The sequence below is a fragment of the Leptinotarsa decemlineata genome, unplaced genomic scaffold (genome assembly GCF_025532065.1).
Source record: "Leptinotarsa decemlineata unplaced genomic scaffold, Ldec_3_MD MMD2_tig00002974_RagTag_RagTag, whole genome shotgun sequence".
Taxonomy (NCBI): Eukaryota; Metazoa; Arthropoda; class Insecta; order Coleoptera; family Chrysomelidae; genus Leptinotarsa; species Leptinotarsa decemlineata.
This window is the reverse complement of record NW_027412578.1, coordinates 14,278,480-14,295,141: the sequence shown is the minus strand read 5'-3', so window position 1 is coordinate 14,295,141 and position 16,662 is coordinate 14,278,480. Positions and strand designations below refer to the sequence as shown.

General features: G+C 35.4%; 1 protein-coding gene across 4 annotated transcripts in view; it reads left to right on the top strand.

The window, feature by feature from the left end:
• The window catches only part of Csgalnact (Chondroitin sulfate N-acetylgalactosaminyltransferase), a 337,563-nt gene that overhangs the window by 98,780 nt on the left and 222,121 nt on the right, over positions 1-16,662 (top strand). For all 4 annotated transcript variants that reach the window (XM_074177577.1, XM_074177576.1, XM_074177575.1 and 1 more), the window contains one exon: positions 9,050-9,113. In XM_074177577.1, the coding sequence (XP_074033678.1) occupies positions 9,050-9,113 (64 nt within the window). The remainder of the gene's footprint in view (positions 1-9,049; positions 9,114-16,662) is intronic.

The window sequence follows — 16,662 nt, the reverse complement described above, 5'->3', positions numbered from 1 at the left end:
CTAACAGCATTGGTTCTATAGAAACTGACATAATCGCGAAAAACTGTTTTTTGTGACCTTTGACCTTGAATAACTTCCGGCGCAGGCATCAAAGCTCATGAGACTTTTGGGACAACTTTCATAACACCACAATGAAGGTGTACAAGCGTTTACAGCTCATTATCTCTCACTCTGAGATGGGACTACTAATATGAGACTAAAATGGTGATAGTGATGACTATGATATGGATATCAAAATCCCAGTGTTGATTTCAGAACTGATGTCTCTAGTTACATTACCGAATCTTCAAATATTCTACCCAAAATTGCAGCTCAACATTTGCCGTATTCGTAAAAGCCAATGTTGACAAATCGAAATCAGGAAAATATCGAAGGAAAATCCGGAAAACGTAGAAGGGAATTTACGTTTCGAAAAGTTAAACAACTTCCATACAATGAACCGGCAGTTCTACGGAATGCAAAGCCCCGTCGGTAAACCGACCACATGAGAAATTCGCAAATACGAGCGGGCGCTTTGTTTGAAGAGGAAATGGTCAATTCTCCATCGTGAATGGAGCTGTCGGTTGTTTTGTGCTTATGGTCGAGGGAACAAGTTCTTCGACTATTTATGTAGTGGATTTATTTGCAGACTAAACGTGGAAAACGGGATTAAAATTTCAATGTTTTAGTAAACAAATCATCAACATATATTACGTCGAACCTCAATGATGTTCAGTTACTATCCTCATTTCGGAAAATGGAGATGACATTCGAAATAACCTTCTAACAAGTCTCCCAAATTTCATAAAACAGCACCATGAGGGTTCAATTGAACTAAATTTCATTAGTTCGGAGTTCCATTGTCTGGTATTATGTAAAATGATTTGAAATCCCTGAAATAACTTAAAGAAAGAATAAAAAATTGAAGAAGAAAAATAAAAATGAATAGCTGAAAAAACAATTATATTAAGCAAAAAACCTGAAATGAAATAGTAGTGAAATAAAATACAAGTAAAAATGGAACAAATTGAACAGAAAAAGAACATTGAAGAATTAAGAAATTCCAAACCAAGTTAATTCACGACGTTTCGATTGTTAGTATCCACAATCGTCATCGAGTGATGACTGGACTGATTCCTCCGTGAGCTGACTATTTATAGGTCATTTGATTACTTTCACTTATCTCTGCTTTCCTTTTTCCGCTTCACTGGTTTTAGTGGGAGATGACCGTTTGGCGAGAGTTGGCCATTTTTCGCTTGATAATGGGTTTCCATATGTTGCGTATTTCTACGCTGGCTTGGCTGAATACTTTGTTGGACAACATGTAAGCGGCTTCCTTAAATTTTCTCCTAAACCAATGTTCCTCTCTGTGCAAGATCTCAGCTTGGGACCACTCGATTTATGTGTTGATGGGCCAAACATGGTCTGCTATTCCTGATTTGCTGCTTTCCCCTCGCTGTGTGTGACATTCCTTGCGAGGCTCCTGCTGTCTTTTAGCCAAAGTACTTTCTACCATCGCTTTGGAGTAGCCATTTCGTTGAATATCATTTTTAATGATGTCTAGTTCCTTCTCGAGACCTCCCTTCGTGTTACAGAGCCCGAAAGCATGGTCCAATAGAGTCTTGATGATCCCTCTTTTAGTTGATTGATGGTGGTTGGATTCGTGGTTCAGATACTGTCCTGTATGAGTGGGTTTTCGATATACAGATGTTTCCCACTTAGTGTCGGCCCTCTTCACCAATACGTATAAGAATGGCAACTCGTTGTGGACTTCATGTTTTAATCTTCCTCTTTGAAGATGATCACTTGGTGATCGAAACACATGTCGATGTGTTGAAAATAATGATTTGGTGTTGGAAAAGAACAGGCTTCTAGCTAAAGCCTGTTCTACCATCACTCTGGAGTAACCACTCCGTTGAAGGACATATTCTAGACCTTCCTTTGTATTACAGAGCCCGAAAGCACGGTCTAGTAGAGTCTTGATGATTCCTCTCTTAGTCGATTGCTGGTGGTTGGATTCCTGGTTCAAATACTGTCTTGTGTGCGTGGGTTTTCGATATACAGATGTTTCCCATTCAGTGTCGGTCCTCTTCACCAATACGTCTAAGAAAGGCAATTCGTTATGAACTTCCTTCTCCATTGTGAAAGTGATGGAAGGACTTACGTTGTTGATGTGCTCCAGGAAAGTGTCTAGTTTTGCATTCCCATGGTTCCATATTATGAATGTGTCGTCCACGAATCTCAACAGATTTTTTCAGGGATTTCAAATCAATTCATATTATATCAGACAATGGTAGTTCGAACTAATGAAATGCATCACGAAACATTGTCAACCACCTTCAACCAAATGATACTGTAGTAAACATACCACTGAGAAAAAGCTGTTTTTCAATACAGAATTGAAGATGCTTGAAAAAAGAAGTATATAATGAAACAGGTATAACGATGAGATTGGAACCTTTGGTGTGAAAGTTGTGGTGTGAAACCTTTGGTGTGAAAGTTGAAAAACTTTCACACACAAAATTATCAGTTTGGTGTTAGGGCAATTGATCTAGAAAAAAGTTATTCAATGAAACGGGTGTTACAGAATTATAAATATCACGATGGAGTGTTATTGGACAAGATAATCTGAACTATTATAAATTCGTGTGTCAAAAAGAATATTACTGCAATTCCGTTACCGTACACCTCATTATCAACCCTTTCAACTCCGAAACTGTAAATCCTGATTCGACTTCCATTGAAACTGACATGGCAGTCCTGGTCTAGAGCTGGCCATATCAGTAAATCTCCATCCGGCGTAAGTCTATTGATTTCTAATTATTTTTATTCCAACATCTAAAAGCTTTCTAGGTAGATTGGGTATAAATTTCTCGAAGGACAGACATATTTTAGGTGTTGGAGTGGTGATGCTTTATGTGTGTATTCGAGAGAAGATTTAGGGGAGTCTTAGAATTACGAGCTGTTGGAAAAGGGGCGCGGGAATTTTATTAACTCGTTCTTTTGTGCGTTGAATCGCCATCCGGTCGTTACTTCCATTTTGGGGATGACTAAATGAGAATTGCCTTCAATAATTTCTATTGCCTCAGGAGTACATGTTTAGACAAGGCGTTTATTTTGTGAACTTTCAGTGGATTCATCTCTGAAGTCAAAAAAATCAGTGGAGGCATCTACAGGACGGTTCAAATTTGAATTTGCTCATTACACAACTGTTACACAGCTGGAAATATGGTCAACAGCAAATACTCATACTCGTGAATGAAAACATTTGTGAGAATTCGACATAATATAGCCCGATTTACGAAGTTATGACATACCAAACTTATCGAATTTCTGAAATTATCTCATAATTTCCTTTTGTAAATTATAGAAGTTCTGTATTGTTGATAGGGTGCCAATTAGAATGAATCTATGTCTGTTGGATTAGAAGTAAATTAATATTTATCTAGAAGTGAAGTAATCTTGGTTTTACAGATGTACATAAGAGGGCGCCACTAAGGTAACTGATCTTACATCACATTATCAACCATATATTGCAGTAATGTGTGAAAGTAAATAATAGAATAGTGAGTAAGTGAGTAAGTGAGTAAATTCATTAATTTCAGTTATAAGACAGATACATATTCATCTATGACAAATGAAACGACAAATAGATACATTAAATTTGGAGATTATACAAGCCCATGAGAACTAATGAAAGTTACGGCTACCTAACCAAGCAAGTAATCAAAGAAATAATTCTAATCTTATATAAACAGACATACAAATTTTGCAGGATGGAGAAAAAAACAGATAGAAAGAAGAAGAGAAAGAGAGGGAGAGATCTGTTTATGATGCTCCATGAAAGGCGCCTCTAATAATGGTTATATCTTACTCAAGTATCAGTAGAAGCATATCATAAATAATGTCACCGAATTTTTTTAACACTCTTTTGATTGTGAGTATGTTTTCTATGCCTTTCAATGATTCAGGTAGAATGCTGTGATGTTTAGGTCCACTGACACTCAATAAATTTGAACTCAACCAGTTGAAAATAATTTTAATGCCTATTTTAGCCTAAGTCTATACTTCTTCCCACGTTTTTCCAACAAAAGGGAAAGATGTGTCACCATTGAAATTAGAAATTTTGAAGATGCTCTTCATATATATTGGAAAAAGATAGGTTCTAATACAGTTCCTTGTGGTACGCCCTGGGTAACAAGTAATAGGTCGCAAAGAAGTCGTTTACCTTGACAATTTCTGTTCAATTTGCCAAAAGTCCTCAATTTTTCCAAAGCACCACCCCTCACACCAATATTAGCTAGACGTTGAAGGAGTATATCATAATCGATAGTATCAAATGCTTTTTCCAGGTTCAAAAAACAGATATATTTTGTTGATTTGGTTAACAATCTCAAAAACTGCGTTCTCTGTCGATCCGTTTTCCAGGAAACCATATTGTGATTTAAAAAAAATATTTTTACTATTGTTACTATTAGTATAACCATATCATGATTTTGAAATACTATTGTTACTATTGCAAAATTATACAACTCTATTTTTGAGACATTTTTCGAATATTTTAGAGAATTGAAGGGGTTATATTTTTAGGAGTGATTAATTTTTGGGAAAGAATGTTTTTGGCTTTCTTCTACTCCATCTTGATACAAAAAATGGATGAGGGAATCTTCCAAAGAAAGGAAGGAAGTAATCAATTTGAAAATAAGTAACTCTATACATGGATGTGTAGATCATGCAAAGAAGTAACTTTCAGACACAAACTGAAAGGAAGTCCTCCTGAAACAGCTACTTTTTTATAAACATTGAATTACACGAAAGAAAAAAATCTTTCGAAACAAATAATTCTATATGAACACTGATTAATACAGAAAATACTTATCTTTACTTAGTTTTTATTTCAAACATTCGTTATGGAATAAAAATCAGATATCATTCACATGAGTTCTACTTTAAATAAATGGTAACAAACTGCACTTACATGGAACACTGTCATCCTCACTGGTATACATCGATGTTTCGCCTTAAGACACTTGCCCCAAGGCTCTTCAGTAACAAATTGGATAACATTATAGAAAACACATACATTTCATTCATGAACTACGATTTTTAATGTCACGGATTAAGCTTGATCTGCTCATGTCATCGATGACATCGTAATGACATTCATTCACCTATTTGATTCAATTCCAGCCAAGAGGAATCTTATTTGAATTGAAGGGGTTATATATTTAGGAGTGATTAATTTTCAGGAAAGAAAGTTTTTGGCTTTTTACTACTCCATCTTGATACAAAAAATGGATGAGGGAATCTTCCACAGAGAAGTTATCAATCGTTGTTATGGGTCGTAAGTTTGTTACTAATTTTTTATCGCCAGTCTTGACAATTCGTATTGTGATTGAGACTTTGAAAGATTTGAGTATTTTTCCATCGGTAAATATTGAATTCAAAATGTGGCATACGGTTTCTATGAAGTATAGTCTTTTCTCAAGAAGAATTTATTTATTTATCAATTCCTATGTTTTCCCTCCAAAGTAGTCCCCTTCAGATATAAACGTCGTATTTTCATGGGTAGCTTCAATCGTGGGAACACCAAAAAGTCGCAGGAGGCCAAATCTGGTGAATACGGTGGCTGGGGCATGATTACGCTGTTGTTTTTCCACAATGCCAGACGATTTGTTCGTATTGCTTCTCGCAAACGTCGCATAACTTCAAGATAATACTCCTTACTGACCGCGCGACCTTGTTGCAAGAACTTCTGATACACTACGCCACGATAATCGAAGAAAACAGTGATCAAAACGATCGCTGGTTTCGATTTCATAACCATATACCCATGATTCGTCAACAGTTATGACTTTTTCAAGCAAATCTGGATCACCGTTGATGTCATTCAACAATTCCTGAGCAATGCTCATGCCACGTGTCAAAATTCAGCAATTTGTTGCGGTTGTTGTGGAGGGGAGGATTATTTTCATGTAGAAATTCCTTCATGAAAACTAAAGTTGACGTCTTTTTCAATAACGACCAGCTCCTTTCAACTGGAATGTACTGTATGCCTACTAATTATTATTGTTATTATTTTTCTATAGAAATTTTTTGTCTGATTCACTGTCTTCCAGACTGTTTTTCACATAACTTTTTCTGCCCTCGGAAAATCAAGCGCTACTTGCCGTAGGCCTTTATTCTTCGTGTAATCCTTTCCGGCTCCTGGAAAAAAGTTGTAGAAGTTGTCAGTTGATCGGTATCTAGACAGGCGAGTGGAACGCCGGACAATCAGATAATTAAATCACCATTTGCCGGACAAACGGGCTGATTGAGGGGCCAAACAATCAACGAGAAAAGCGGAAGAAAAGTTCGGATGGGACTGCACGAATTGGAGCGTTTGGCTTTCCTCAGTGTTGTCATGAGTGCCGATTTTACAGAGTCAGAACTGATTGAGACTAATATTGATGAATAATCATGCTATGTTTACTAGGTCGCCATTTTGGTTTTTACAAACGATCATTTTGGCGGATTTCCACCAATTCGACAAAACCACAACAGCAACAAAAACTTGAGTCGTCAAAATAAGAAACATTTTGAAGGCTTTGTATTGTATTACGGACAACTTTTTTGTCAACAATGTAATGACCAGCAGATAGGCGGAAAGTAAACTAGGATTCACGGTTGTTCGATACCTGGCTCATTCGCCATATTTTTCAACGAAGAAAATTTCAATATTGATTGATTTTAATTTAAGAGCCACCGGTAGACAGCTGTTTCAGCCTATTGGGCATCGTCAGTACCGGGAAAGCGGTCCTCGATTGAAGACAAAATGGGAAAAACCAAGAAAGTACTTGATAAAAATAGTTGCGTAAACGCAAGCGAAACATGAGTGGAACCACCCATTGGTGTGACACCCAAGTCAACTTGCCAAGTTTTTATGTCATTTTGTCTTCAATCGAGGACCGCTTGCCTGGTACTGACGATGCCCAGTAGGCTGAAACAGCTGTATACCGGTGGCTCTTAAATTGAAATCAATATGGGAATGATCAAAGAGTACTTATCTATTTATTTTTTGATTTTCATGGAATTATTTTCCAGCAGCTTGACTGCATTAACCTTTCTAGATTTCATATCATTTCTAGAAACATGTGGATTCGTTTTTCGATGGCATTTCAGGTTAGCTTCATCATATATTCACCATTAATATGGAAGTATCCAATCTCCATATAGTCTTTTTCAACTGATTTTTTTTAAATCTTTTTCTGCCAGTCTTCTTCGATAATATTAGATACTTCTTCTTTAACTAGCTCTATTACCTTCTTACCAAATTTTGCAAAATTATTTTTACGCCTGGTGCTTTGTTTTAATTTTCCCCAAATCAACTCGATGAGATTGAAAACACAAAAATAGAGGGGAAGTCTCAATATGCTGTGTCCATACTTTTCAGCAATTCTCTCAAGGGCAAACACTCTTTCAAATGTTTTTGTCTGTAAAACTTCAAGCAGTTGGTTTTTGGTATAGTAATCTTCAAAATACAAATTGTTATCCATTGAAAAACTTTGTATTTCAACTTTTTTTTGGTACTTTGATAAGCTGTCGCGAATGATAGGAAGCGTTGTCAAGAACTATTAGACTATTTGTATCCAAATTTGGGACCAATGTGTTTTTAAACCATTCCTCAAAAATATTAGCTTCCATGTTCTTATGATAATGAACATTACAGTCCCAAAGTTTTTTTCCACATAATTTCAAAGAATTTGGAACCCATCCTTTACTTCCTCTGCAATGGACAATGATTAGTAGCGGTTCTTTTTTTGCAGGCATGTTAGGTGTACACATTCTCGAACTATCAGTCCCCACTTTCGTAACTGTGTCGTGATAGAAAATTTGCCGTTGTTCTTGTCTATATTCAGTTATTTGTTCTAAGTATTTGTTACGCAATTCCACCATTCTTCTGCTTTCCATAACAGCTTGACGCTTGTTTATTATTTTAAATCTAAATCCCAGTTTCTTTATTCAATTCTGAATAGTTTTATTCATAGTAACATGACTTCAAATTCAATTTTATGACTCTTCAGTCAATCATAAAACCTGGTTGGTAAAAATTATCCAAAAAGAACCGCCAATTCTTCAGTCCACGTGGACTAGTTCGCCGCGTCATCATTTCTCTGTATTGTTTTTTTGGGTTACTTCGACTATACAAGGTATTGTTCACTGGGATTCACGGTTGCTAGAAACCCGGCTCATTCGCCATATTTTTCAACTTAGAAAATTCCAATACTGGGAATAATATCTGCTTTCCATGACTGCTTGACGCTTGTTTATTATTTTAAATCTGAATACTAGTTTCTTTATTCAATTCTGAACACTTTCATTCACCGAAACATGACTTCAAATTCAATTTTATGACTCTTCAGTCAATCATAAAACCTGGTTGGTAAAAATTATTCAAAAAGAACCGCCAATTCTTCAGTCCACGTGGACTAGTTCCCCGCGGCATCATTTCTCTGTATTGTTTTTTTGGGCTTTGAGATGCCGATAGCTTTAAGTACTCACAATAAAGGTTACTTCGACTATACAAGGTATTATTCACGGGGATTCACGGTTGCTAGAAACCCGGCTCATTCGCCATATTTTCCAACTTAGAAAATTCCAATACTGGGAATAATATCTGCTTTCCATGACTGCTTGACGCTTGTTTATTATTTTAAATCTGAATACTAGTTTCTTTATTCAATTCTGAACAGTTTCATTCACCGAAACATGACTTCAAACTCAATTTTATGACTCTTCAGTCAATCATAAAACCTGGTTGGTAAAAATTATCCAAAAAGAACCGCCAATTCTTCAGTCCACGTGGACTAGTTCGCCGCGTCATCATTTCTCTGTATTGTTTTTTGGGCTTTGAGATGCCGATAGCTTTAAGTACTCACAATAAAGGTAACTTCGACTATACAAGGTATTATTCACGGGGATTCACGGTTGTTAAAAACCTGGCGCATTCGCCATATTTTTCAACGTAGAAAATTCCAATACTGGGAATAATATGTGTCAGATTTTCCATTAATCTCTTGTCTCTTTCCAGGATTGGACCATGGATATTGGGGACTGAATACTAACCAGCCAAATCTGGCTTTCCAGTTGTCAAGGTAAATATTTTCACTTTTTAAAATTCTGTTATTATTCACTAGAGAGAAGGAAAGTGGCAACGGTAATTATTTTGAAATCGTGAAAGCAAGAAATTTTTGTCAAAAGTGTGCTGATCGCAGAATGAGAAATTTCTTTCCATTTTCCGCTATAGCTTTCAACTCGAAGCTACTAGACGATATTATTGTTAATTGTGATATGATTTTGAAACCTCATGGTTTTTCATCAACGTGAGTCATTCCTAATTATAAATTGATTTGTTTTTCATATTTTTTGCAGAGATCGCAGAGTTGAAATATTGATGCAGCAGCAATTCTTTAACGGTTGACGTCTTGATCTCAAATATTCCTCTATCTCTGTCTGGTATTGAACTACGGCCCCGAGTGGTGAATTCTCAGAGATTTGATAAGTTTTAAATTAGTTAAGGGCGCTCAAAAGGCCTTAAACGATATAATTACCCGCGAGCGCGATAAAACAGATCTCTTTGTTTCCAAAACCGCTAGAAGTAATTTTATTAAAATCGAGCAAATTAAAGGGGCGCGGGCTATTTCGATTAACTCTCGGATGGGAAGTCGGGAATTTTTGAATAATCTTTTGGGAGATTCGTCGGGATGGTTTGTTTGAGAATGCGTGAAATTGAATATTTAGAGAAATTGAGAGGCAAAGATTTGAAACTTTTGATTGAAACAATACAGTTTCAAGTCTACATGGATGGATGAGTTTGATTTTTGAAATACTCAAGTGCCGAATGGTTCATTCTTCATCAGAAAATAATGTATTGCTGACAATTCTATTTTTCATCTTTGTTTGAAATATTATATTAACGTAGATATTTTTCATACACCCGAACAGATACCATTATCTTTCGAAATCACTTCTCCCACATCAGAACCAAAATACGGTTTTTCGACGCGCGAGTTTCGCTAATCAAGTTAGCAACATCAGGAGATGACTATCAATTGATTTACTGAGGACTGTCAAATCATCCGATTATTGTACAAACATTGTTTTCAATGAATTCCAATCCTCTCCTTCATAAATAACACCGATGTCATCAGCGAAACAGATAATTTTCCCTTCCAAACTTAATTCATATAGATCATTCAGATAGATTTCGAAAAGGATCGGTATCAGAGCTGTTCCTTGGGGAATTCCATAGTTCATTGATCTGTTTTCACTCATTTCATTAGCTTCGATTATTTAATGAGTATTTCCTAGCATTAGGACCATACTAAATGTTGAAAACTACTGATTATTACGTAAAAAAGTAAACAAGAAATGTTTTTCAATTTTGTATCCCCGGTTCAATGCAGTTGGAATGATCAATAATAAATTGCAGGTATTTCATGAATTGTTCATTTGCAAAGAAGATATTCATGGATGTTCACGTATGTGCAAATTGCACAATATAGATTACGATTTTGACCCAATAAATACCCAACCCTACCCTACCGTTAATATCTTATTGTCTCTATTTTCTAATTTCTTATATTGATTGATATAATATTTATAGCCAACATATTTGATATTCAGTATTAAGTATTTACTATTTAGTATTCAATTTTCAGTAATCAGTATTCAGTATTTAGTATTCACTATTGAGTAATCAGTATTCAGTATTTAGTATTCAATATTCAGTAATTAGTTATCAGTATTCAGTATTTAGTATTCAGTATCTAGTATTCAGTATTCAGTATTTATTATTCAGTATTTAATATTGAGTATTCAGTATTCTGTATTTAGTATTCAGTATTCAGTATTCAGTATTTAGAATTCAGTATTCAGTATTCAGTAAAAGCAAGGTTTCGGCTTCCTACTTCTTCATCTTGATAGAAAAATGTGGGAATTCAGTATTTAGAGTATTCATTATTTAGTATTCAGTATTGTGTATTCCATTTTCAGTAATCATTGTTCAGCATTCAGTATCTACTATTTATAGGTTTTCAGTATGCAGTATTTAGTATGCAGTATTTAGTATTAAGTATTTAGTAAAAGGAAAGTTTCGGCTTTCTGCTTCTCCATCTTGATACAAAAAATGTGAGGATTTAGTATTCAGTATTCAGTATTTAGTATTCAGTATTTAGTAATCAGTATTTGGTATTTAATCTTTAGTGTCCAGTAGTAAGTATTACGTTTATTATTCAGTTTTTAACAATTAATATTCAGTTTTCAGTATTTAGTAATTTGTGTTTGGGCTCTGGTTTTCAGCTAGTCAATGCGTAGTTTAATTCATTATAATTCAAATCATTACATGAGAAGCTCTGTTCGAAATTGAGTTCACTATTGAATACATTCAAAGAAATCAACATGAAGCGAAACCAATAGTTTCGTGAACTTCCGAGTGAAAATTTTACGTCAAATATCGGATCAGTTTCAACACATAACTCTTTATATATGAACTTTTTAGTTAGTCAAGTTTAGTGGCATCATTTCTTGATTTGCATTCGTAGGTGTAGACTTTTTTTGTTTGAACTAAACACATTCCTGAAGCACATCAACAACGTAAGTCCTTCCATTATTTTCACAATGAAGAAGAAAGTCCACAACGAATTGCTTTTTTGACGTATTGGTGAAGAGGACCGACACTTAATGGGAAACATCTGTATATCGAAAACCCTCTCACACAGGACAGTATCTGAACCAGAAATCCAACCACCATTAATCGACTGAGAGAGGAATCACCAAGACTCTACTAGACCGTGCTTTCGAGCTCTGTAACACGAAGGAAGGTCTCGAGAAGGAACTAGACATCATCAAAAATGACCTTCAACGGAATGGTTACTCCAGAGTGATGATAGAACAGGCCTTAGCTAAAAGACAGCAAGAACTCCACAAGGAAGAGAAGCTACCACAACCAGTACTTGTACTTACCTACATCAGAGGATTATCGGAAAAGATAAGAAGGATTGGGTGCAAGTTGAACATCAGGTCCTGCTTCAGATCTGGGAACACTATCCGTAGCAGCCTCACGAAAACAAGGCCAACAAACGCGGACTGCGATTCCAAGAATTGCATTTACCGGATACCCTGTGAGTGCGGAAAATCCTATATTGGTGAAACTGAGAGGCCATTGAATGTTCGCATTGCCGAACACAAGAAACACACACAGCGAGGGGAAACCAGCAAATCAGGAATAGCAGACCATGTTTGGACCCATCAACACAACATCGAGTGGTCCCAAGCTGAGATCTTGCACAAAGAGGAACACTGGTTTAGGAGAAAATTCAAAGAAGCCGCGTATATGTTGTCCAACAACGCATTCAGACAAGCTAGCGTAGAGATACGTAACATATGGAAGCCTCTAATCAAGCGATAAAAGACCAACTCCCGCCAAACGGTCATTTCCCGCTGAAACCATTGAAGCGGAGAGAGGGAAGAGGCGATAGGTGAAAGCACTCGAATGACCTATAAATAGTCAGATCTCTGAAAAATAAACATAACCATGTGAGTGCAACAGCAATTGGCTACCTTGTCACAAATATTTCAAAAGAAAACTTCAGTGTATTCTTATATGATACTTTATTAGCCAAACATCTTGCCCATATTTTCTCATGCAATCTTATCAACTCTTTAGCGAATGATTCTCTGGCTACAACTACCTACTTCAATAGAAAATTTACAGATGAGAACTTACAAGAACTTAGGACACGACTAAGTAATATTGATTGGACTTGTGTAAGTGGACTTACTACACATAATGCATTTGAGGCCTTAATGAAGGAATTGACGTGTCATGTCCTAAAAATAGGATAAATGTAAAACAAAAACAGAAAGTTAAAAAAAGTTGGGTAACGAGAGAAGTTAAAAATGAAAGCAGTCAGTTGAGAGAATTGCACAAAAGAATAATAGATGGAGAAGTGAGTGACGAGATTTACAGAAGGGAAAAAAGAGAATATACAAATAGATTAAAGAAGTTAAAAACAGGATATTACGCAAATCAAATAGAAACAGCTGAAAACAAACAGAAAGCTACAAGGGATATTGTGAATAGTTTCAGAGGGAAAATCAAAATTGACAATAAAAGGGAGATTCATCTTGAAGCAAATGGTATCCGGATCAATGATGGGACAGAAGTTGCCAATAATTTTGCTTGCCACTTTGCCAGAGCAGCCTCGGCAGGTCTGTTAAGACATGTAGGTCAGAACATGTCACTACCACATACGGTCTCGGAATTTAACGAAAACTCAATGTTTTTTGAAGAAGTGCTAGAACCTGAACTAGTTTCAATAATAACCGAAATAAAAAATAAAAAATCGAGTGGCCTAGACGATATAACAATAAAAGTTCTGAAATATGTCATTCCATTTATATCTGAAATTCTATTGAATCTTATGAATCACTCTATAATGGAAGGCGTGGTTTCGAGTGTCTTCAAAACAGCCAAAATTATTCCTATTCATAAAAAGGGTTCACATGAGGATATAGATAAGTATCGCCAAATATCATTACTGAGTATTCCATCTAAAGATATTGAAAAAATAGTAACAAATAGAATTATTGCGTTTCTCGAAAAATACAAGATTCTAACCGATCATCAACATGGTTTTAGAAAAGCTAGATCATTTGAGACTGCTATTGCTAGAAAATTCGAGTTTATTTACAATGAAATCGATAAGGGGAAGTACGTAGTTTCAATATTATTTGGCTTGGCTAAGGCGTTTGATTCAGTAAATAGAGACATGATGGTTAGTAAGTTATAGAACATTGGCATTAGAGGGTTCCTTCTGGAATGGATAAAATCTTTTATGGAAGATAGGAAAATGGTAGTGACTGTGAATAATGCAGTATCTGATATTCAAGATATTATCCTTGGGGTACCACAGGGGTCCATTTTAGGCCCACTGCTTTTCTCTATCTATATAAATGATCTTCCGAAGTATATAAAACAAGGTTTCATTATCCTATTCGCAGATGACACTACCATAACAGTTTCCGGAAATACTGCGGAGGAGTTAGAAAACAACATTAATTCAGTCATGGATGACATGATTTCTTGGTGTGATAGAAATCAACTGAAACTGAACGAAAGTAAAACAGTACATTTAAGCTTCGTGTTAAGGAAAACAGTGAAACTCGACAACATCCAACTGTCGAAAACAGCCAAACTCCTTGGTATGTTTATAGAAAAAACCTTGTCTTGGGAGGCCCATGTCGATTATGTCTGCAAAAAATTGAATCAAGCGTTATTTGCAATACGACAGATCAAAGACGTGCTTAGTTTAGGTGGTATCAGGACTGTTCACTATTCATTGGCGTACTCACACATGGCTCAAAATGTATTAATGTGGGGTTCTTCTGCGGGGGCAAAAACGTGTTTTTATTGTTCAAAAAAGAATAATTAGAATTATCTTTAATATACCTGTAGACCTGCTTTATGACATGTCTTATATCATGTAAATGATCGAAAAGGCGAATAAAGTTATTATTAATATTATTAAATAAGTCCAATTATCACCCGAAGACGATTGTGGATACTAAAATTCGAAACGCTGTGACATAACTTGGTTTGGAACCTTTTAATTTTCATTTTTAATTTTTTGTTACGAATATTTTGATTTTTTTTAAATTTTCAGCTTTTATTAATATTTAAATTTTTTTGGTTGTTGCTTGTATGTTATTTCTTCGTAATTTCAGTTTTTTGTTTAATGAAATTGTTATTTTCGGTTAATCTTTTTAATTTTTTTCAGGGATTTCAAATCAATTTATATTATATTAGACAATGGAAGTCCGAACTAATGAAAACCTTTTTCTTAGGGGACGATGAAAATTCGTTACACTGTATTCAAGAACAGTTTTCTCATTCAAGTCATTCAAAACTTTCCACAGTTCGTCGAATCTTTCATCGAGTGGCATTCCATTACCGGATCGATTAGCATTTTCGTGCCCATTTGTATGTATATGTGTAGCTCGAGTGCAACGCCATTTAGAAAACTCATTTACCGGACTGTTTAGCGTTCGAATGAAGAGCTGTCGCGAGGACTTGGGTCGAGGATTTATTCAGGGCAGTAGGGCTATTAGCTTTCGAGATCAGACGGCTCAGACGATTTCTGAAGCCCTTTGTGAATATTCGAGTAATGCACAAAAGAAACGGTTCGTTCGTGCTGCTTAATGAAATACGAGACGAAAATGTCACCTTTCATCTCGAGCGTGGGTTCGTGGGAGACTCTACAGTTCCGAAAAATCGACAGTTTGTGCGATCGGTTTGGAACAAGAAACTTTTTGACGTTTCATATAATTGGTAGGTTTGTAGGATGTGGAGAAAGGAGAAAGAAATTGATTACATTAATAAAAACTCTTTACAAAGATGTGATTATACGCTCAGGATTTTTTTACAGATATAAACTGAAGGAAAAATATATCAGAAAAAGTACTGTCAAATATGAATATTGAATGTAATATTTTTTTAATTCAGTGGAAAAATTAACGGTATAATGAGAAATTTCTGTTGATGGAAGACTTTGATGTTCCAAGCTTCTATTCAAATCTCAATGACCAGTTTAAAAATGTTCTCGATATTATTAGAAATCAATTGGATTTGGAGCATTGTTGATGACTGTAATTCATCATTTTGGACTTCCATTGCATAATATAATATAAATTGATTTGAAATTCCTGAAAAAATCTGTAAAAAAATTAAAAAGATTAGCTGAAAACACAATTTTGTTAGGCAAAAAAAAATTACAATGAAATAACATACCAGCAACAACCAAAAAAACAATAAAAAAAATTAAATCAACACGAGCTAAAAATGAAAATGAAAATTAAAAATATAAAATTAAAAGATTACAAACCAAGTTACTTTCCGATGTTTCGATTTCCTACTGAGGATGGGCAAAATTTTTTGTCTCCAATACGCCTCCACAAAATGCGAGAACGAGAAAGAGCTCCATTGCACCCATAAATTCAGTCAAACATCATGGCGTGAAAGAAATGACAGGCATAGAAACAATAAATAAAAAAATTAGTATTTGTCATGTAAATGTCCAGGGTTTTCTAAATAATTACACTTCAATTGAAATATTTGTTCATATTAACCAAATTAATATTTTATGTGTATCAGAACACTGGATTACCAGAGAACACTCAGATTGTTTTAATAATACTTTCTTTGGGAACTATAGAATAGCAGCTATCTATTCAAGAAATAATAAAATTCGTGGTGGTTCTCTCATACTCATAAAGGCAGAACACAATGAAACTGTGATTAGGGCCATCGCTAATTTGTCCATAGAATGTGAAATTGAAATATGTGCCATACGTTACAAAATGAAAGACTGTACCATTTCTGTTATAACCGCATATAGACCACCAAATGGTAATCCCAATGTAGCAGGCCCTGAATTTTATAACAAGATGGGCCGAAGAAGAAGGGCTTAACATAAGCCCATCCAAATCGACCATAGTAGCAATCACCAAAATGACTAAAACGGTGGGTCTCCGACCTCTTAAACTTCGAGGTGAAGAAATACAAGTGTCGTGGGAGGTTGACTATCTGGGAGTAATTCTAGATTCTAAACTGACCTGGAACCAATACCTGGACAGGATAAAGAG